Source organism: Taudactylus pleione, unplaced genomic scaffold, assembly GCF_031769625.1.
Source record: "Taudactylus pleione unplaced genomic scaffold, aTauple2 ptg000464l, whole genome shotgun sequence".
NCBI classification, from domain to species: domain Eukaryota; kingdom Metazoa; phylum Chordata; class Amphibia; order Anura; family Myobatrachidae; genus Taudactylus; species Taudactylus pleione.
Window position 1 is genome coordinate 3,596,905 of NW_028284866.1, and position 23,287 is coordinate 3,620,191.

Below are 23,287 nucleotides of genomic sequence, written 5' to 3' on the forward strand. Positions count from 1 at the left end.
CCATAACTAGTACCAGGCTGCAGCGTCATTAGTCATGATGGAGTCATACGTATAACCGCCCAGTCTATTCTTACCTAGGTATAATAAGTGCCAGGGCGGCGGATTAGCTGGTGATTTAGCTCACAGGCTCACACCATGGGCAGCAGCTGGCGCAGTACACTGCTAGTAACATGCGGCATATAACAGCTATGATGGGCAGTGATTACTATCTGCACTATGCTGCATTTGCTGTCAGAGGTGACCCTTCCAGTGGGGTACATTTACTAAAGTCAGAGTTTTAGAAGTGGAGATATTACCCATAGCAACCAATCAGATTCTACTTATTTAACTAGGACCTTCTAGAAGATAATAGCTAGAATCTTATTGGTTGCTATGGGCAACATCTCCACTTCTATAACTAATGGTGCGTACACACTGGGCGATTAAAGTGGACGACTGAACGATATCGCTTTCCCGCTGGTCTTTCGTCATCATCGTTCATCGTGTTAATATCCAGGCCAACCTGACGATGTCGTCAGGTTGCTGCATGTTATGGAATGGGGGAGAGAGCCCGGCGCTGAACGATATCGTTAATGATATCGTTCAGCGGCTGTGCTCAATGTCATGAACGACATTGAGCACACCCTGCCGGGGACACACTAGACGATATCGCTCAGGGAGCATATCGTCTAGTCACTAGTGTATACGCACCATAACACTTTATTAAATTTACCCCAGTGTTCTATAAGAATCCTGACTGCTTCTCCATAAGGATCAATGATCCCTATATCATCATATACCTAAGTGAAGCTAATATTTGTGGCTGTAGGTCAATATTGCTGGGTGTCCCACGCATGCATGTTATTGCTCATGTGTAAAGACAATTATTTGTATGAAGTAATTTCAAAGTAATGGATTAGGCAAAATTATGCTTTGTTACCTGTTTACTTATTTGGTCATAAATATAGCTGTGTGTAGTGCAGCCTTCAGCTCTGGTGTCATTTGTAGAGCTTTGTTTATACTTTAAAAACAACAGGGGCAAACGCAGGATTTTTAGGGGGGGGTTTCCATATATCCCGGTCAGTCCCAGCCCCAAACAACCAGCCCCAGACAGCCCCTGTTCCAGCCAGACAGTACCCTGCCCCAGTCAGACAGCCCCTGCACCAGATAGCCACCCCAGCCAGCATGTCCCAGGCCCAGCCAGCTATCCACAGCCAGGCAGCCCCTGCACCGGATACAGTTGCCACCCCAGCCAGCATGCCTCAGCCATCCCCAGATAGCCATCCCCAGCCCAAGCCCGATAGCCAGCCTACCCCCAGACAGCCAGCCCAAACCCCACACTTACCTGATGCTTGTGCTTTGCATAGCGGGTGCGGGGATCGGCATCGTCGGAGCGAGTGGGCCCCCTCTCTGTCTGGGCCTCCAGTGAGTCCCTGATGGCCTACGTCCAGGCACTGGTGATCACTGCGCGCTGCCCGGCAACTGCAGTTTCAGCTGTCAGCGCTTCCGCATCAGGGAGTATGAAAGCCACCTGATTCAGAAGCGCTGACAGCTTACCAGGCAGCGGCTGGGCAGCTCCAAGGGTGGCCCACTGATAGTGCAGAGACAGAGACAAGGTTGTCTCTGTCTCTGAAAAAAAAAATTGGTTTGGTCAGGGGGGGTTTCTGGGTACTCAGAAACCCCCCCTGCGTGCGCTACTGAACAATGTATGTTAATCATTTTGAAACCACTGTTGGGTCTCGTCCCCACTCTGTGCCACATTGTTTCCTTAGAGCCCATATAGAGCCTGTGTCTATCATTGTGTTTGAACAGCAGCTGAAAGGGAAATGGATGAGCAGATAACCCCTGTTTATATTGCAGTCACTTTATCAGTTTGCCATTCATCTGAATGTACACATCCTCTGTAGAATTTCCAAACCACACCAAGGGGTCAATTCAATTAGTGACTAAATATGCACCCGCGAGTAACATGCTAAACTTCAGAGCATCGGGTACACTAACCTTTTATCATATACTAGCGACCCGCCCAGGATTCGTATGGGAGCAATTTTGTATTTACGGTGATAGGCTTTTTCAACAAGGTCTTATAAGATTGCCTTGTAGATGTTACACTGTACAACAAATTAATACTTTTATTTTGTTTCCTTTCTAAAAATAGTCATACATTTACTAATTTGAAGTCAAGAAAAACTAAACTGATTTCCGAATGCTTTTACTAGCTCTATTTTTTGAGCTACACTACTTGCACTATACTGTATGTACATTAGTAATATAGTCATAGTGAAAAGCTATTTTAAAATAATCTGATATTTTCCTGATAGAAAATAAATAACAGTTGTTTTAATTCAATCAATCACAAATAACAACACAAAATGAAACAAACATACAGCATACGAAACAAACATACAGCATACGAAACAAACATACAGCATACGAAAGTACTATCTAATATAGTGGCCTATACATGGGGGTGCTTTCTCTTTGCTTGTCGCTTGTACTCCTCTGATGGGGCATCTCTTGTCACTGTTCAACAGTAGTGATCACCTACCCTGATATCTTTGTTCCATTGGTGAAATGTCTTGGCGGAATCGCTCACTACGCTTGTCACTCAGTGCACCACAGTTATCTTGTGTGGGTAATCCCGTGAATCGCATATATTTGAATAGGGGAGGGGACATATAACTGATTCATTTAATTGGGTCATTAGGCCCCGCCCTCTGCGCGGAACGCAGATTGCTGGTAAGATTCTCTCCATTCTGCCCACTTCACTAGGAATACCCCTACATCGTCATAAATGGGTTATATCTCAGAACTCAGAGCTAACTGAGAGTTTTAAATGTCATTTTCAATCTTTGCATGTTGAAATCAATTAGAAGTAACTATTTTCACATCGGAAACATTTTCATTGTTGTGCAGTGTTATTAGTCGTTTTTCCTCCTGACGTCAACATGAAAAGAGTTAGTTGTGACGTGACACGCAAACGGGCCACGTATAGTTGTCTACGATAGAAACATCCTCCACTTAGGTCAACTCCAGTCACGTTACGTGTCTGTCCCTGAGCTTTATTTATTGTCATGGCAAAGCAGACTCACCGGGGATTGGACTAAAGTGAAATTAAAGAATAGCTTTTCACATAAATGAAATAGGAAAGCTAAAATAAGGGAAAAACTGAAATTCTGTATCAGTAAACAGGGCTTACATCAATTTTTCTAGAGGAACTGGATAATACGTATCAATCTCTACATGGTATAAAATAAAGTCCATCGCTGTGATATATCTTTAACGGTTTAGGCAGCGTAAGCCAAGAAAGCACTCGGATGTCCATTTTTTCATTGACTTGCTTCATTAAAATCGTCACTGCTCGGCTCCCTTTTGTCATACATTCATGTTTCATACACCTAAACCTTCCTCGACAAATGCTCTATAGAATAGTGAAAGCTGCATCAAAATCCGTCCAGTGGTTCTCGAGATTAGCCCGAACAAACAGACAGACTCCTTCAAGGACTTTATTTTATACTATGTATAGATATAGTAAAAGTTTACTTATTTTAGTGTAAATTCCAATTACTGAGCAGTTGACTTGCAGAACAAGCTTCACGATGATCCTATCCAAATCAATCAGATCATTATTGAGTAAATATGTAAATGCAGTTGAATTTACAAAGTGCAGCACAGTGACTTAGCTGTTCCCATTACTGCCTCACATCCCTGAGGTCATGAATTCAATTCCTGAAGGCACTATCTGTGTGGGGCTTGTATGTTCTTCCAATGTTTGTACAAGTTTCCTCCAGGTGCTCCAATTTCCATCCCACAGTCTAAAAACATACTGGTAGCTAGATTGGCTTCTACCCAAAAGTACCACATGTGATAGGGAATATATATTGTAAGCTCCGCTGGGATAGGGACTGATGTGAATTAAATACCCTCTGTAAAACCCCTGTGTAATATGTGTGCTATATAAAGAACAATTAATAAATAATAAAAGGAGGGTGACAGTCAGCCGGTCTGTGCACTGGTATTCCCATCATGCCAACAGACCCGAAAATGTCACAGTTTCATTTGGACTTTTCTACTAGACATGGATTGTTTCCACATTGTCATGTATATGGGGAGCAACACTGGCTCTCACTGCGGGAGGTGTTTGAACATTAATGAAGCATTCTGCAGTGAAACAAAATGCAGCTCTCGGATATAGTAAAGATAAAAGAACTACAAAATGCACACCTAAATAAAACGTATAGTAAGCCTGTGCACACTCCTCAGGTCTGCACACACAATCTATAATGAGAGAGTAGGTGGGAGTGTGCACTTGGCGCTGTTGGAGTGCTATAGGTGAGAGTGGTGGAAGAAACATATGGAATATGGAGTTTTCTTTCCCTTGTATTCTATTTATAAACCAGAATAGGGGTGGACCAGTGAGACTAAAAGAGTGAGAACAGCTTCGGTAAATAGAGAAGGAGACTCTGGATCCTCTCCTCAGACCTTGGCTGATGGATGGTGCTGGCAAGAAGACAGGAATCCGAATGGGTCCAACCACAAAGCACCAATGCATTTTGAGTTCCTGGAAACTCTTCCTCAGGGCAGTGTATGGACTATACCATAACCTCCAGAGATTTTAGGTACAAAGCATATTCTCAAATGCAGCAAAGAGTCCAAACATCTAATGACAGAAGCTGAAGCACAGTTCTACTAACCACCATGCTTACTATTGACCTCTTGTTCACTGTTCCACTGACTTCTGTTCTCAGCTCTGGTGACTGAGACAAGAACATGTTGTCTAAAACTAAAGGTTTAGCATGAAGTCACTTGCTGTCGGAAAAAAAAGTGGATCTTCCTACATACCTGCCTGCCTGGGTTTCCTCCCACAATCCAAAAACATACAGATAGGTTAACTGGCTTCTGACAAAAAAAAACACGTGTGTGTGTGTGTACATGTGGTAGGGAATATGGATTGTACACTCCACTGGTGGGAATAACTAAATACTCTCTGTGAAGTACTGCAGAATGTGTATTAATACCTAATGATCTTAACACCCAAATGTCGCAATTTAGCGTTGTAAGTCGCACAAGAAATAATTGCTTTCCAGACTTGGATTGTGGTACCAAAGCACAAAAAGATATTATTCACATAAAAGCATATAGTTACACGCCTTGATCTACAATACAATTTACTCAAAGGTTATACAGTTACAAGGTACAGTCGATACATACGCAGGCGCTCTGGATCCAGATTTCCCGGCATCAAAGGTGAAGCCTCCGTCAACAGAAAGAAAAAGATGACTGCCTGCTGAATACAGAGCGACTGCATATATACCCTTACAGAGAGTGGCAATACAATGGTAACGAGTTGGCATAATCCCATTGGTTCTTCTCCTTGGTTCTTCTGTTACGATGCAGTTCATAGGTCAGTTTGTACAGTTGTAGTTCAGCCCTCCAACGGCTCTTTGTGTATCTTTTCCCGCCGAAGAACAAGTCTAAACTGGCTAGTAAACATTAAATTACACAGTACATTTCAATACCTAACTCTCTGCTTCATAATTTGCAGACGCATGTTGCGATCTCCTTGCCGATGGAACCGGAGATCTGCAAATAGACAGTGGTTTAGAATAACACCAAACACGGTGTGCTTATTATGTACTAAACCCTAGATATGAAATACCTGCATTTCACAACATAATTGATAACAAATAAAACCTAATATTAACCTTAACGCTAGGGAACCTTTATGTGTAAGTATGTAGTGTGTCGGTGTGGGGATATTAAGAAAAGACGCTAGTATGTGTTGTGCGTCTACGTGTTTGTGGAGTACACCATGGTACTTGCTTTGCGGGGTTGTTCATATTATATGTAGTAATAAATGTGCGTATTTGTATAATGGGGCAGTGGCAGACGCACGACACTAATAATCATAACATAGCATAGCGCCGTACAGGAAGGTATCGTGTAGGCGCCGCAAAATGGCGTTGTGCAGAAATTAATTTTACAATTTAAGTCTCAGCCAATCATCCGGCTTCGACATGTGTGATCTATATAAATTACAGTTAATAAATAAAAATGATCACTGCTGCCTCAATGTACTGGCATTAGACATAATCTGGTGAGAAGTCAATTCAGAGGCGAAGATGAACACAAGGGGCCATGAACTGGAATAATCTAATGAAATGCTAGAAAGTCAGTTTAGGGGTGGGAGATTCATTGTCTGTGGTAGAATCAGTTCGGGGGTGTTCATGATATGGGGGAATAAATTTAGAGGCATGTTCTAAGGAGAAAAAATTTAAAAAATATAATTTATAAATAAATGTTTTTCCTGGGATATTTACATCTTTGTTATTTTATCTTAAGTACAGTATTTATACGTCACTATTTAAGAGTGGCGTGGCTGTGAACCTTTTCCCGATTCACAAAGTTGGGCGGTCTGCCCAGAGATGCTGGAAAACATCCAGCCACTCTGCCACCCACGTAGGTTGGGCTGAGCGGCAGCATCATAACCTGTGTGACAAGCTTAACTTACTTTAGTAAACATTTTTAGCTGTGGAAACTGCTTAGTTGAACTCTCCAGACGAAATGGAGCTGCATCTGCTTAACTCCTGTACATAGTATCCTCATCCTGGACTTCATATTATATATATATATATATATATATATATATATAATATGCTATTGAATTCTGATAAGAGATGATATGGCGAGCTCAATCAGCCAGCAGCGATCTATTATATACATTTCAGTCATGTGTCTAACAGCTGTGCTGTAGTGTCCTTTCCCTGACAGCTCTCACTGGCAGCTGCCTAGAGACATCTCTCCACTCCCCAGATAGCCAGTAGCACATTCAGCTGTACAGTGACTAAGGATAGAATGCCCCCTCCCCAGTCCACATCCAGATGCACACCCAGATGTATCCACTTAACCGCTCTGTGGTTGGACATATATTTACCATAGCTGATCTATCAATTAGGAAGGATATATTGGTTTACAACAGAAAACTGACAGTAAGGAATAGATCAGATGTGGAGAGGGACATGGTGGGAGAAGAGAGAGATGGGGCAAGGGGTGAGAGACAGGTGGGGTACATGGGTAAAGAAAGAGATAAGGAAAGGAGGGGTGGGAAGAGTCAGATAAGGGAAAGGAGGAGAGAGATAGTGTCTATGCATATATCCACATATATACTGTAACGCAAGGGGAGGAGTGACCCGGTGAATGATGGATGTAAAATACTAGATGATAAAGTTGCAGGTTCATCTAGTCTCCCAACTACATATCTATTTTTAAGTGTACTGTTCATGTATTACTTTTCATGGAATGTGAGACAGGAGAGCTGTTATCAATTCATTCAATCTAATTTGATACTACTCACTACAAGGCACAGAGGGCCTAATTCAGACCCGCTCGCGAGCGCTGAGCACTCGCAAGCGGGTCGATGTTGGCCCAGTGAGCATGTGCACGAGGGAGCCGGCTCCGTCATGCACATGCGCGAGACCCGGATAGCGACGGCCAAGCCGTTGCTCCGGGTCTCGCTACAAAGGGGACGTGCTGTAGATGGTGAATGACAGCACGCCCCCTTTGGTGGGCATGCCGGGGGCGTGGCTGCCCAGACGGAGGCGTTCCCATGGGAACGCCTACCATCTGGGGCCAGCCCCACTGACATCACAAGTGATGTCAGTGGGAGTGCTCTCGGCTCTGATAAAGCCGAAAGCACTCCAGGGCTTGCGGCAACGAGACCCTACCACAACGGTCTCGTCGCAAGCCCGATAGTCTTGACCATCGCGACCATCTTTTTGGCCGCTCGCTATAGCTGAGGGTGGTCACCCACAGCTATACGAGCGGCCAGGAGGCCGCTCTAAAAACTAAGAGGGACAGCCCTGATTCAGAGCGTCCGGCTCTGAATCAGGGCCAGAGTCTAACGGAGTGTTCACTAGGTATGGACTTCACTGGTAACACCACAAAGGGTTAATACTAGATGTAACCAGCAAATGACAATGAGGTACAAGTATATCACTTGCAGAATGAACAGATGAAAATAAGGCACAAGGCTTTCACTGGCCGATTAAACAGATGACAATAAAGCTCAGGCATATCCCGAACAGGGGAGCAGGAAAAGCCAAGCTGGATACGTGATATCAGGAAACAAAAGAAGATCCCAAGCACAAGGAACAGCAGGAGCCAACAGTGTCCAAGTGCCAAGATAACTAAAACTGAAGTTCTGGTAAACTGGGAAATACTGAGCAGGTTTAAATAGCCTGTTCACAGATGAAGCACGCTCTTGGCTGGGCTTGGTCATGAGTCTTTAAAACAAAGCTGAAAGTCCAGTACATGACGGTAAACTCCTCTTCAGTGTTAACTCTGGACAGCCTAAAAATGGTGTCTTAGGATATTTTGATTGAATTTCTTCAAAAGTCCAAAGGTATGGACATCAACCAAGCCACGTTCTTCTGGCCCATAATCTTTCCAGTTGACCAATGTGGAAGTGTTCCTTGGGAAATCATAGAATCAAGGATGTGCTTGTGCTTCTCCTATGAGTTCCAGTCACTGGTGGCAGGCTAGATAGGTAAATGATTAATATTAGTTTCAGTAGAGATATATGGAAGGCAGTAGGGATGTGAAGACAAGAAGGTAACTTTAGTTTATAGGCCACTGTGTTGATCACTTGTTGAATCTCCAATGGAAGTACATATATTGGTGCAGATATCATGTTGGGTACACATAGTCGTAGATTCCAAGCTGACATTTCATACTTTTTCAATTTTGGCACTGCAGAGAATTTCCTATCTGAGAAAGATTTGTAGCGATCCCAGGATTTTTTTAGATTTTTTTTTTTTTTTTTTTTTACTTCAACCTACATATCGAAAAAGTTCCAAAATAAAGCATCTACCTCTAGATGCTCTTATGGTGAAAACCTGGGGAGAACAGTATGGACTCAGCAGATGATAAAGAATATGGATAAGGAAATCTCTTTAAGTGGTTGTTATGAGCAAACTCCATCCAAGATCATTCATGAAATTCATATTAATATGAGTGCATGGTCCCAGGAATGGACAAATTATGTAATGGACCAAGTGGTACATTACAGGGAACTTTATGTTGGGCACAAACTGAAAAGGCCACAGTAAAAATTTTAACACCCGTAAAGAGTGAGGACCAACAGTGTTCCTGAGAAATAAGCTCCAAAGTCTTTTTGTACACTTGCATGCCCAGAGAAGCAGGAAGAAGACATCCAATATAATAGGTCTTTATGTAACCTAAGGATCCCAATGGTTTTCCCATATCATGCATAGCAAAATAAATATTCAAGGTTGCAAGGAGACAATTTCAAATCAAGTATAGGATAATTTTCTGGAAAATCAGTGGCCTCCATTGGGTTAATGCATCTGCTTTACGACTTTTACTACCAGGTCTAAAGTTAACAATAGATTTTTAAAGTCCGTGTATACTGTGAGCAGAAAATGAGACCCCTTCTAGCAAATATCTCCATCCCTCATGTATGAACTAGAATCATTCACCTGGCAAAAATGTGGAAAAAGAAACAAGGATGTAATTTCCTTTTGGCCAGCCCCAGCATCACTCACTTACCTTACCTTGGCAGCTGCTCCTCTTCATCTCGCGGCTCCTCTCAGCGGAAGGCCGCAACATCACACGCATTGCGCGCATTAAAAGAAAAACTTTTTTATACATGCACCTGTCACCAGGCCGGCTGCCTGTAAAATCGTCCAGACACGGTGGAGCCAGGGGCTGTGAGCCTGCCAAGCCACTAAGGGGAGCTCTGGGAACTGTCCCAAGCTCCCGGTGGCCTGAGGTGGTGGGAGCCAGGGGCAGGTCCTCTTTTCTGTCTGGGCCCAGGACTTCAGTCCTGGCAGTCCCCCTCTGATGGCGGCCCTGTGCAGGGTTGGTGCAAGGTTTCTTGGCACCCTAAGCAAAACTTCAGCCTACGCCCCAATACACACTTTCCAGACCCTCAGGTGAAAGTGGAGGTGGAATCCATTTGTCGCCGCCTGCATTAAGTACAACAAGGATCCCTCTCTCAGAGACATCCTTCATTTTTCCTAGCAGGACTCCGATCCCGATGCCCTAGGCAGCTGTCTAATGGTAGAGTCGGCCCTGGATATGTGTGTATAGTATGGGATCATGTGTTATATACACCAATAGATTTTGCAGCCACTATTTTTTGTTATTTTTGTCATGTTGAATTATTTTTGTCACCGGATCACACAAGCCATGATCTTCTGAGGTTGTTATGTGGACTCTGGAAAGAAATTGTGTAATACACAATGCGATAGGTGAGTCTGGCAATATCACCACCTCTGCCATGCACAACCACATCCTGCTTCTATCTAAATATATATTGTTTCTGCATACCTCTAGATATACATTGTAAACCGTATACCAGCACTATCACCATATAGGTTGTTATCTTTTGGACAGCTACAGTATCATGAAGATTTTTTTCTTTCTTTTTTTTTTTTTACAAAATATGTAACTAGCGAAAGTGAACCAAATGCCAAAATTGGTGATTGTCTAAGAATTCCAGGCACAGTCCCAGGTTTTAAAGTTTTCGCCCTGAAATGTCCCTATTTTACAGCTTCGCTAATGGTACTATAAAATACATAATGTTTTGCTTGTTATATACCATCTTTCCATCGGTTTTATCCAGTGTCCCTAGAAATTGTTTTAAAGATTGGCAGCTATGCAGCCTCCATATTGGTAATGCATATCTATATAATTATAGTGTGTCTGTCTGTCCGTCTGTTTGTTCTTTATGCACATCCAGAGTTTTGGACCTAGCTCCACCAGATTTGGCATGGTGGTGTAGTTTGACCAGGATTAGGTTTTTGCCTAGGTTTGAACTACGTCAGGGCCACACACTGTCACACAATCTATATTCACAAATGTCTTCTGGGATCCAAAGTTACCACTTTGTGAAGTTTTTGTCCAAATTATGTGATGTCATCCAAATCCATCCAATGGAACGACTAATACAGGCTCCATGGGTCAAAGTTCAGCTCAGTGCACTCTACTGTGAGATCCGATTGGGACCCCAACCACTCCATTAGGCATCCCAGACCAATTGCCACCCCTCTGTGAAGTTTTCATCCAAATCCATCCAGTGTAAGGCCCAGAACAGGCTTTCTGAGTCAAAGTTTTCCTGAGCGTCCACAGGACACAGTTCTGCCCAGTGTACCCCAACAGGACGTCCGACCAGGACCTCCACTCCCTAGTATGTCTTCTGGGATCCAATGTTACCACTCTGTGAAATTTTCGTCTAAATCCATCCAGTGGAAGGCTCAGGGGCTGATTCAGACACGCTCGCGAGCGCAGGACGCTCGCAAGCGGGTCAATGGTGCCTGAATGCGCATGCGCATGACGGAGGGAGCTCCATCGTGCGTATGCGCGAGACCCGGCGAGCGACGAGGAATCCGTCGCTCGGGGTCTCGCACCAAAGGGGGCGTGCTATCGATGTTGAGTGACAGCACGCCCCGGGGGCGTGGCTGCCAGACGGAGGCGTTCCCATGGGAACGCCTACCGTCTGAGTCCGGCCCCACTGACATCAGTAGTTATGTCAGTGGGAGTGATTTTGGTTCTGATAGAGCCAAAATCACTCCAGGGCTTGCGGCAGCGAGACCCTACCGCAGGGTCTTGTCGCAAGCCCGATGGTCGCAATGGTCTTGACCATCGCGACCATCATCATAGACGTTCGCATAAGCTGTGGGTGGTAACCCACAGCTATGCGAGCGTCCAAGAGGCCGCTCCATTTTTAAGGAGGAGGGCCCTGATTCAGAGCGAGCGCTCTGGTCAGAGCGTTCGGCTCTGAATCAGGCCCTCAGAACAGTCTCCCAGAGTCAAAGTTCTGCCCAGCGTACACCAACAGGAGGTCCGCCCGGGACCCTAAGCCCCTAAAACCTGGCCAGGATCCAACTGGACCACTTTGCATTGTTTTCATCCCAATAGGTGCAGGGGTGTCCAAATGCATAAATGGACAGATAAACAAACATATATATGTGCAGATGGAGTGTGCTAAATAAAATCTAAGTTGCAGTGTAATAATAAAGCTGTCAGCATTTGTGGGCTACATGCAAAAGCAGCCAGTATTTATCCTGCATGCAAAAAAATTGTATGCACCCCTTGTATTGCAATATGGTTGTCCAGGTGCACAGTTACTTGCTCTATCTTACTCAATTCCTAAACTGAATGAGGCCCATGATCCATTATCATGTAGGAGGCCCGAGCACATTATCTATTTATTGAATGCTATATTTATGTACAGGATGGTGTGTGCCGCAGCCCTGGACAAATTTCAATAAAAGTCAGGATCCAGCAGTCTTACAACAAACCACTTGTGAGGGATGATAAAAAGGCGTGCTGGGCAACATTGGGCCTGATTCAGAGATGTGCGCTAATACCATTGCAGCCACGATCCCGTATGCAAATATGAAAATATGCAAATGTTGCAGCCACTGGGATATGGGGCAGATGTATGAAGCTCTGGGAAGTGATAAAGTGGAGAGTGATAAACCACCAGCCACGCAGCTCCCAACTGTCATTTTTCAAACACAGCCTGTAACATGACAGTTGGGAGATGAGTGGTTGGTCATTTATCACTCTGCACTTTATCACTTCCCAGAGCTTCATACATATGCACCCTATGTATTGGGACATCCGCTGGCGTTTCTCCAAGTCCAAACGTCTGCGTACAAAGACGCAACATCGGTCACAGACCATTCGATGTTAGCAGTCCTGAGTAACTCTATGGTTTCCCAGGATGGGCACGGGAAATGAAATGCCGGAGCCATGTTTACTGCGTACGGGACCGCAGACGCAGGATGAGACATGCTCTCGAAACGATCGCGACGCGCCTGAGTTCTTAGCAGACGCTGCCTTTTACCACCCCTAAACCCTCCCTGGCTGTTAATAACACTGCGGGTAAACATGCGCAATGTGACTCAAACGCATGTACAGATGGACGATTATCGCTCGCCTGCGCAAACATTGGCATAGAGCACAACTACATCAGGCCCATAGCTTCATCTCTGACAATGGCAGTTTCTGATCTAGATTTTTATTTTTAAAGTGAACCTCTAAACAACCTTTCATTCCTGTACGCTGAGAACCCAGCACGGGGGCGAGATGTGTGACAAAAGTGGTTTCACAGTATGTAAACCGCAAGTTTCTTATGAGCTGAACTCTGCATCAGTACGGAATTAAATACTGAATTGTGCAGTTTTGTTTTTTTATTGTTCTAACCCAAACAAACACAGCTGCAGCATTTCCTTACATTCTCTTTTAAAACAAGAGTAAGCCTGCAGGCGCCTGGCATCTCTTCACTTTGAGGGGAGAGCCTGGGGGCAGCCCGGCATTTCAGGCAGGGCCGGTGCTACCATTAGGTAGCTGCCTAAGGGCGCTGGCTCCTGAGTGGCGCCATTGAGGAGACTGAGGTCGCCAGCACAAAAATGAAAGAAGTCTCTGAAAGAGACATCCTTTTGCTAATTAGTACTGACCGCAGAAGCGGATTATATAGACAGCTGCTGCACCCGTACTTTTCCCCTGCTCTTCTATTCATGTATAACATGCCTGGCTGGTTCAGCATTGCAGGCCGGCAGCTTTGTCCGTCCTCTTCCCCTCTTTGAAAGTACACAGGTGACCTGAGGTGTTTATAAACATTTGTGGTGTATTCAGCCCAAACTACAGTCAGACACTTTCTGAGGCAGCTCACACATCATGTGGAATAGTATCATTACAGAAGTTGCATTGAATATTGGATGGAACATAACTTCATGATCAATCTAATATTCAGTATGAACTATGGTGCTGATGGGGTGCTTAATGTACACCTGTTTATCTAGCATATGTTGTGTGAATTTACTCTGTGTATTCTCAGAAAATGAGCATGCCCAAAAGCGTCTGTGCACAGTTCATGTGTGCTTTGGACCCTTAGAACTAAAGAGGTGGGAGTGTGTGCGCGGAAGCGGACGGGGGTGGCTGAAGGTTTGGGCGCTAGGCTGAAGCTATGCCTAGGGTACCAAGAAACCTTGCAACGGCCCCGATCTCAGGGCAAGCTGGGCTCGCCTCCTGAGTGATGTAAACGGGGGCATGCAGCGAGGCCATACCCCTTTGCGGGATGTAGTACCACAGGGGGGAGGTTAGGGATAGGCACCACAAAGGGAGGGTTAGGGTACTCCATACATGCCTACTCTCCCGGGAATCGCGGGAGGCCCCCGATTTTTCGGGTAACCCCCCGCGATCCCGGAAGAGTAGGCATATCTCCCGCATCCCGCCCACTTCCTAGTGAAGTGGGCAGGATGGGGAGATTTTACCTGAGATTATCGGGTCCGTCGGGAAGGGGCGGGGCTACATTAGGCAAATTGCGTCATTTAGCCCCGCCCCCTCCTCACGGACCCGCGAATCACGGGAGTTTCCTGTAAAGGGGGCGGGGCCTAATGCCGTCTATCGTCTGGCCCCGCCCCCCGAAGAGGAGAGCAGCAGGTCCCCTCCTGCTGCTCCCGGAAAGCTGCCCAGCAAAGTAGGTAAGTATGGGGTACTCACCGCCCCTGTCGGGATCTTCATCCATCGGGATGCCGCTGTCAGGATTTCATACCCAACCCTCCAAGGCTTAGTAAATCTACCCCACTGATTGTTGCTTACTTCGTTGCTTGGGCATAGATTTTTATTGTAAATGTGTTTAAGCTATGTTTTTTATGTGCAAAACTGGGACTTATTACTGCTTTATTGCAGAGGTTTTGTGTGGTTTAATTAATTCCCAGTAGCCAGGGCATTTGTTGCACAGAAACAAATGGTTTACCACCAGGGATGTGAGGTCAGGATAGGCAGGGGAGGCAGAGCCTTCCCTGTTATACTCCTGAGATTTAATATAAAAATGATTAGAATAATACAATGAAGATATTTATAACTTATAAATGTTTATTGTAATAATTTTTATAGTAACACTAACCAGCTTTGTGGAGCTCCCTGGGACTGCAAGGAGACGAGATATGAGGCAGCAACAGCTCAGCCTCGCTTCCGTATGGTCAGACACTGCTTGCAGAGCTGGGGAAGGGGCCACACCACATGCAGTAAGCTACACTGAAAGAGAGCTAATAGAGGCATGCCTCTGAGTATGGGGACGTGCCTTGAGCACTGATAGACACCTTGGATGTGTCATGTGACAAGAAAGTGCACTGCAGTTGTTTAGAGATTGGAGCAAAGTCAGCAGCAGCAAGAGAAGACACAGCAATGCAGGTAGGAGAATAAATAGACACTGAAGCTTAGTGTAATGAGGGGAGAGTAGGGGGTGAGACAGGCTCCCGACACTCAGACCCATCTCCATGTGTGCCTCTCCAGCCATTTACCTCACCGCACATCACTGTTTACCACAGTGGGATGTAAGTGTGTTGTGTAAACCAGTTGCATATGTTACAGTTACCAACCAACTCTTGAGCTCTGCATATGGGTATAAAATATGCTATTTTCACAAGTTTCAACTGTAAACTAAAGGGGCCTATCCATTAGCAGATCTTTCTGAAAGACAAAAGATTGATCTTTTGAAAATTCCTGGGGCTGCTGTGACAGATATCTGTCATGTACATGACAGATTTTTACGAATGACGAACGATATTGCATGACATCATTCTGGGAGTGGATTTTTTTTTATGTTTCTATTCATTTTCATTAAAAAATCATTCGTTGTTCGTCGTTTACCGTGACAGATATTTCTAATATTTGTCAGCAATAAACGATAATTGACCAACATGTTGGAGAGACAAAAGACCCAATTTGTCGGCTGCGGGAGTGCGCATTTTTATCGTTCAGAGCCTATCCATTAGCAGATAAATTGAACGACTAAATCGTTCATCGTTCTTCAAATATATTTGCTAATGGATAGGCCCCTTAAGCGTATTTTGTGACCAACTTTGCATAAGACCCCTTAAAGAGAAGTGTGTTCAGCTTCGGCATATCAGCTCATACAGTATTATCCAGTATAAAAGCTTAAAACAAATGGAAAAGTGACAGGTAAGGGATGTCCCTTCACAGGCATAATCTGATCAGCATTTTAGTAGGCAAATGAAAGCTGTGGAGGGAGGTTTGACTCTTGGGGCTAAGTGCAAAAGCCTCCGAGTTTCCTTCGCTGCAGGAATTTATGCAAATCTCCCCATTTTTAGTGGCCATCATCATAAAGGGTAAACCTCTGTCGCTACGGAGATTTTGTTTTTCTGTGAGATTGCGGCAAAAATGTAAAAAAGCAATTAGTAATTTAAAAACAAATAAGATCACAAATAATGGCAGACATCATAGGTTTTGGGGCCGACAATGGACGGTATTCAATTAGTTTTGCCTGCCGGACATTTCGCCTACATCGCATATTTTAGCATCGTGCGCGCCCCCGCTATTCGCCGTATTCAATTCCAAAAGACGCGAAAACAGACACGCGAAGTCAGAACAGGTGAAAAGTGGTGTCGGAATCGGGGAAATCAGCCTGAATCCCCCCAAAAGATGCAGAAACATTGGGGATCAATGTAGTAGTGCCCGATTAGCCCTAATAAAACTGTTTGGGGTACTTAAGTTTGCACAATTGCCACTAATTGGTGGTGAAGAATGGCATAAAGTAGTATTTTTTGGAGAAAATAAGTAGTCCTGGCAAATTTGTGGTACCTGAATATGGGTCCAAGCATGTTTTAATGTCTTTAAAGTGAACTTTAAATATTGCACCCTCAAAAATGCACCTGCAATCCCCAAAACACTTGACCCCTTCTTAGAGCACCCCCAGAACCTTATTTCGCTAGTTTGCGAACTTGTCCCCCCACTTTGCACTTTTTCGCCAACAAATTCAAACTACTTTTTTGGGGTGTCCTTAGGTTTTTTTCAGGATTTTTTTTTACGCAGTTGTCCTTTGGGGGGCTGTCCCAAAGGTTCTGAGTGGTTTCCCCACCTTTGCACCCCAAACAAAAATGTTGCACTTCTTTTCTCCATCTATTCTGAGGCAAATCTTTTTCGCCTATTACATTGCATTGCGTTTTCGTGTTCGCGAAAAGCGGACGGAATTGAATACAGCGATACATTTCCGATAGGCAAAAAGTCGCAATAGGCGAAACTTTTTCGCGGATCTTGGCTTTTCCCTTCTAATTGAATACGGGCCTATGTATCTAGATGTCCCAAAATAGAACACAAACCCCGAGATTTTCATAAGCTCAAATGCAGCTAAAGAAAAACTGCTCAAGGTTAGAGTATCTTTATCTGCGGTTCTATGAATGATATATACATAGAATAGTGCAAATCATGTGTTCAAATACGTATTAAGGCTGACTCCATGCAGTTGGGGCTTCTTCCATATTGTTGTGTGTTTGGTAATGAAATAGTTAAAATGATGAGCACTAAATGTATTTCTCTTGTGCACCTATTGTATGTTCCAGACTGTACTGTAACATAATACACTGCGGGGCCATCTCGTACTGTGATAGGTAATTGCCTTCTTTAAATTTGCATGAGCTTCCAGGCAGTCATTTGTTACCACATGTAAGCTCGGGAAAACTTTACAAGTTTATTAAACCAAGTAACACAATCCATACATATTGTTAGATGGCTCTAAAAGCACATTTCTAGCAGTGTTTACTAGTAGCAGAGATGCTGGAGGCACAGTGGGCTCCCCACCACGCTACTCTTACCCACCAGTTATATCGAAGTTCCACAACCCTGGCTGATGACATCAGGGTCCTCTCCGTGAAGGGGATTTAGACATTACCATTACCACATTGCCCACTGCTGCAGGCATAAACCTGTTTAATGCACCAGTGTATTATCTGGAGATTAGTGTTCTTTCTTGTTTTTTTTTTCAATCACCTCCAAAATAAGCACAAATATAAAGTAAAGGCTCTTACACAAGGTGACCTGGTCGTATTGATGTGATCCTGGGTGGTCAGATCTGATGGGGCACCATAACATGTAATCATTGTCTACATGTATGTGTCATCTCTCCCGGTTTTAATCTATTCAATCTCGCTCAGGTTACAATCATTTTGGGACCATATATGCTATTTGTTGGCAATGAAATTGTGAGTTTGTATGTACTTCTTAAAAGCAGAGGAGAGGGAGGTCACAGACAGACACCCAATGGAGAAGGTGTGTGTGTTAAGCCCCGTACACACTGGGCCTGATTCAGACTTGGGGCTCTATTTATTAACATTATTTTTACTAAAATAAAGTAAAAAAGGGTGTTTTCACACCCTTTTCACATTATGTTAGTATCACCTATAGTTATTACAGGGCAATTGGAGTAGAATTAGTAAAATTCTACTCCAACCCCTAAGTATCACCTATTTTTAGTAAAGCAGATCGCATTTCCCATAATTGTAATGGGAAATGTGATCCGACCATAGTTACTAAAAATAAATTGTAAAAAAATACCGGGGGAAGCCCTGTGATAATAACGCCACCTGGAGGTGGCGTTATCCAGGGTCTCCCCCGGTTACCGGGCTCCCACTCTGCTCTAACGGGGAGAGCAGAGGCGGGAGCCGGTACCAGTAATCAGCTATGTGGTCTAAATAGACCGCAAGCTGATTGCTGTAAAAAAAAGAAAAAAAAAATGAAACATTTTTTTTTTACTTACCTGAATCCAGGGACCGGTGATCGGGCCTCCGGTGATGGCTCCTGTCCGGTCAGCTGGTCTCCCACAGTGCACTGCTGCCCGGTCATCAGGTGATCGGGCCCCAGTGCAGTATGGGAGATCACCTGACCGGGAAGCCCGGAGAAGATCACCGGATGCCAGGAGGATGCAGGTAAGTGTAATGAAGGGAGGGAGGTCGCGGGGGGGAGGGGGGGGTCGCAGGGGTCCGCGATCGCAGGGGCGGGACTTAGCGCCGGGGGCGGGGCTTAGCATCGGTGGGGGGTAGCAGCAACGGTGGGTCGGCGCATGCGCGGGCTCTTAGTCGCGGTATTTTTTCCGAAAATACCGCGACTAGAGTGCGGATGGGATCCGCAGGGAGAGAGCTTTATCGCAAGCTCTGTCCCTGCAAGGGATTTATAGTAAATCCCTGTGATATTGCCTGAATTCGCAATGCGAATTCACTCGGTAATATCACACTACAATCCGCATTCAATATGCGGATTGTAGTAAATAGAGCCCTTGGGAATAGAGTGAGATATCTCTCTCAACTGATCATCTTGGTGAAACCATGCTGCACTGCAGTTGGGGCAGATTTAAAATGTGCAGAGAGATTTAGATTTTGGAGGAGTGTTTCCAAACTGACATGTAAATTGTAGAGTAATAATAAAACTGTGCAGTATTTGTGGGCTAGATGCAAAAGCAGCCAGTATTTACCCTACATGTAAAAAAATTTATGTATTTACACCCCTTGCATTGCAATATGGTTTGATCAGCTTCACAGTTGAGAGATATCTCACTCTGGCCCTGATTCAGAGCCGGACGCTCTGACAGAGCGCTCGCTCTGAATCAGGGCCGTCCTTCTCTTTTTTTGCAGCGGCCAAAAAAGACCATCACGACCATCGGGCTTGCGACGAGACCCTCTATCAGAGCCGAGAGCACTCCCACTGACATCATTTGTGATGTCAGTGGGGCCGACCCTAGACGGTAGGCGTTCCCATGGGAACGCCTCCGTCTGGGCAGCCACTCCCCCGGCACGCCCACCAAAGGGGGCGTGCTGTCACTCACCATCGACAACACGCCCCCTTTGTTGTGAGACCCAGAGCGACAGCTTGGCCGTCGCTATCCGGGTCTCGAGCATGCGCACGACGGAGACGGCTCCCTCGTGCGCATGCGCACTGGGCCAACGTCGACCAGCTTGTGAGCGCTCAGCGCTCGCGAGCGGGTCTGAATTAGGCCCTCTATTCCCAAGTCTGAATCAGGCCCACTGTACGATCCATTTGAACAATATGAACGATAACGATATCTTTGAATGATATATCGTTCAAATCGTGCAGTGTGTATGCAATTACCGAAGAACGATGCGCGCTCCCGCGATATATATATATAACGATATCCCCAGTCGCCTGTACATGCAGCTCAATATGGGGATACCATTAGCGATGCCATGGACATGCTAGTTCCTCCCCCCCCGCCGCCGTTCGTCCATGCCGCCATCGCCAAGTGTGTATGCACCGATGCATCCGACATCGCTACATACACACATCGTCCTGTGTATATGGGGCTTAAGCGGGAGCAATCGCCCTGATCCTCCCCCTGGATCCGCCGCTGATGCCTGGTTAGCTCAGACTACCCCACCCCACTGTACTACTTACCCCAGAGGTTTCCCAAACGCAGTCCTCAAGGCTCCCCAACAATTCAGGTTTTAGAGATATCCATGGTTATCCATGATAATGTAAATCAGGACTCTGATCAAATCATAGCAAAGCCATACATTTTGCACTCTTATATATGCATAGCTATATATGATTTATTGTACAGTACAGCGTTTTTCAGCTATACTAAGCTGAATATCTCACATCTGATAAGGAAGAGTTTAAATGACAAGTTACATTCAACAGCGGAAATTGATAAACCTCAAAGGTGTCTTTTGTAAAATATGTACTTCAGTTATAAGTGAGTACGTTACTTGTTCACTCACTATAAAACTTATTCTGGGCCTGATTTTCAGTGGGATGTAATCTCCCAGCACTTTGTTATATTGTGGAGGGGAAGACCAGGAGCGTGCATATGCAAACTGCCTACAGTATGGGTGTGCACACTTAAGTGTACCACGCTACCTGGAGATTAGAGCCTCTGCAGATACGCCACTAAGGAAACTGCAAACCTGCAGCTCCTGAAGGGGTGTAAAGAAGGGATCGGTGTGATTTACCGCCGGCCGCAGCTGAAGCTTGGCAGATGTGAAGATCCCGACTGCTAATTTAGGTAAATACCGCTAACCTAATTCCCTACCCTAACCCTCCTTTAGGGGTGCCTAACCCTAACCCCCATCTAAGTGCCTAAATCTAACCCCCCCCTTTTTCCGCAGCCTAAACCTAAGTCTCCTGGGGGGGTGCCTAACCCTAACCTCCCCCCGGGGGTGTCTAACCCTAAGTCCTCCCGGGAGCCCCTAACCTAACCCTCCCCAGCTGCGGCTATCCGCGCCCGGCTTACCTTCGATCGGGATGAAGGGCGTCGGGCTCCCGGCGTAGGTAAAATGACAGGCGTCGGGATTTCGACACCTGCCATTAGACCCTTGCCGGGTTTAGACAGTCGAGATGCCAACAGTCGGCATTTAGACCGTCGGCATCCCAACTGCATACCGTAAAGAAGATTAACACATATCTTTACTAGAGAAAATAAGAGAAATAAAAGATTATTATTATTATTAACAGAGAAGAGAATACTTTAAAAAATATATCATTAGCGTAGAGCACAGGTGGTCTCTGTGGGTCTGATTCATTATGGATTGCAATAGCGATTACGCACGCAGTCTCACTGCGATAGTATGCTAATCCATTGCGATCACTATGCCGCCGTAGCACAACTTTACCTTACACACATCCGTAATACTTAGCAAGACTGCAAAACCATCATTAACATGGAGTACCATCGCAGCCTCACGCACACTTGCACAAGCTCTTACCTTACTCAGGAATTGCTAACCTCATCACACGCTGTCAGGCCTCAGGCTGGGTAAGGCATTACAGTGGATAATTTATGCACGCCCCTGCAACGGCGTTGAAAGTACTGGCACGCCTGCATTTTGCCTACCAACCTCCTGTCACCTCCCACAAATTGCACTTCCTGTCAATCACTGTGCGATGGGTCTGCGTAGTCACTGCGATCACAGTCCCGATCGCGATGGAGTGTTCGTACACTGCGATGATTGCTGAGAATGCAACAATCGGCCGATTGTGTGTGTAATCGCAATGGCGATCCTTGCTGAATCAGGCCCTATGGGAATAGTAGTTCACCCACGCTCCATCCAATAAGAGACAAGGGACTGTTATTGGTTATATTTTGTGCACAATCCTCCTGAAGTTGGCAGCGGTCAGCTGTAAGACGGAGGCAGTGTCTTCATTTTGTAAAGAAATAAACAGTATACATCTCCTTATGTGATCTGTCTCTAGCTACTAGGAACCTGTGTACATACTAACCAAACATGTCTCTTGTCATTTAGATCTCTGAATGCAGACAGGTTCTATGGAAGAAACACCCTCACTTTTATGGGGTTTGGATCCTGTGTTCCTAGCATCTGCAAAGTTGTACATTAAAGATATTTTAGACCTGAAGGAGTCCCATCAAGTACCCGGTAAGTCATTCAATAATTGTATAAGCAGACAGCTGAAAGTATCTTAGAAATATACTGTAAGGAGAGTACAGTAATCTAAATTGTAGTCAAAATGTCGACATCACAATATTGACAGTTATGGTATCGACATGGATAAAATTACGACATTGAAATGTCGGTGTCTGCAGAATGTCGACATATGAAATGCCAACATTCTGCACGGGCCGGCAGTGGAGAGTTATGGTTAGGCAGCAGGAAAGGAGGTAAGTGTTAGGTACTAAGGGGAGGGTAAGTGGCTAGTCATACTCACCGCCGCAAGTGCTGCTGGATTCGCTGGAAGTTGTCACCAAATCACTGTGACCTAGAAGACATCGCAGGACCCGCCAGACTCGCTGTACAAAGTAAGTCTCCGCTAGACCACCAGGGAGGTTTTCTCGTCATTCTGATAATGTTGATATTTCATCGGTGTCGATATAATGAATGACAATATTGTCAATGGTTTTGACCAGGTCAACATTCTCATGTCGACATGCTGACCCCACCCATTCAAAGTCTATAATAAAAGAGGACAAAATGAGAAAGGTATTGGTTTATTTGGTCTATTGGCTTACATGCTTTATTGTGGCATATTGCATATATAGTAATTGATTAATTATTATTACCCTAATCTGTTGTTGCCTCCAAGGGAAGGTATAAAGAGCAATCCATCCTACATTATGCATTTTTTCATTCACACCTAAGGAGAAGAATATAATGCCATTTAGCTAATACACTAATAATGTATAGTCGGTTACATTGTAATAGTGACTGGGTTGAGCATAAAATGCTCTAAAATAACGCTAATTCTATCAACTTATATACCTGTATATACTAGTTAACTGTATCCAGCATATTCCCGGGTCACCTTGGTCTCAATGCCCGCTCCTCTTGTAGGTCTATCCTGGCTCCCTCTCAGTGGGGCAGTCGTAGCCAGCACCTAAGCTTTACACTGGGCCTGATTCAGACCTGGTCGCAAGTGCTGAGTGCTCGCAGCCGGGTCGATGGTGGCCCAGAGCGCATGCGCACGACGTAGCCGGCTCCGTCATGCGCATGCGCGAGACCCGGATAGCGACGGG

The 23,287-nt window shown here is 45.0% G+C and overlaps 1 protein-coding gene across 2 annotated transcripts in view; it reads left to right on the plus strand.

Annotated features, from left to right (window-relative positions):
- STN1 (STN1 subunit of CST complex) overlaps positions 1 to 23,287 on the plus strand; it is a 64,813-nt gene that overhangs the window by 337 nt on the left and 41,189 nt on the right. For both annotated transcript variants that reach the window (XM_088448736.1, XM_088448735.1), the window contains exon 2: positions 22,062 to 22,193. In XM_088448736.1, the coding sequence (XP_088304862.1) occupies positions 22,070 to 22,193 (124 nt within the window). In that variant the 5' untranslated portion in view covers positions 22,062 to 22,069. The remainder of the gene's footprint in view (positions 1 to 22,061; positions 22,194 to 23,287) is intronic.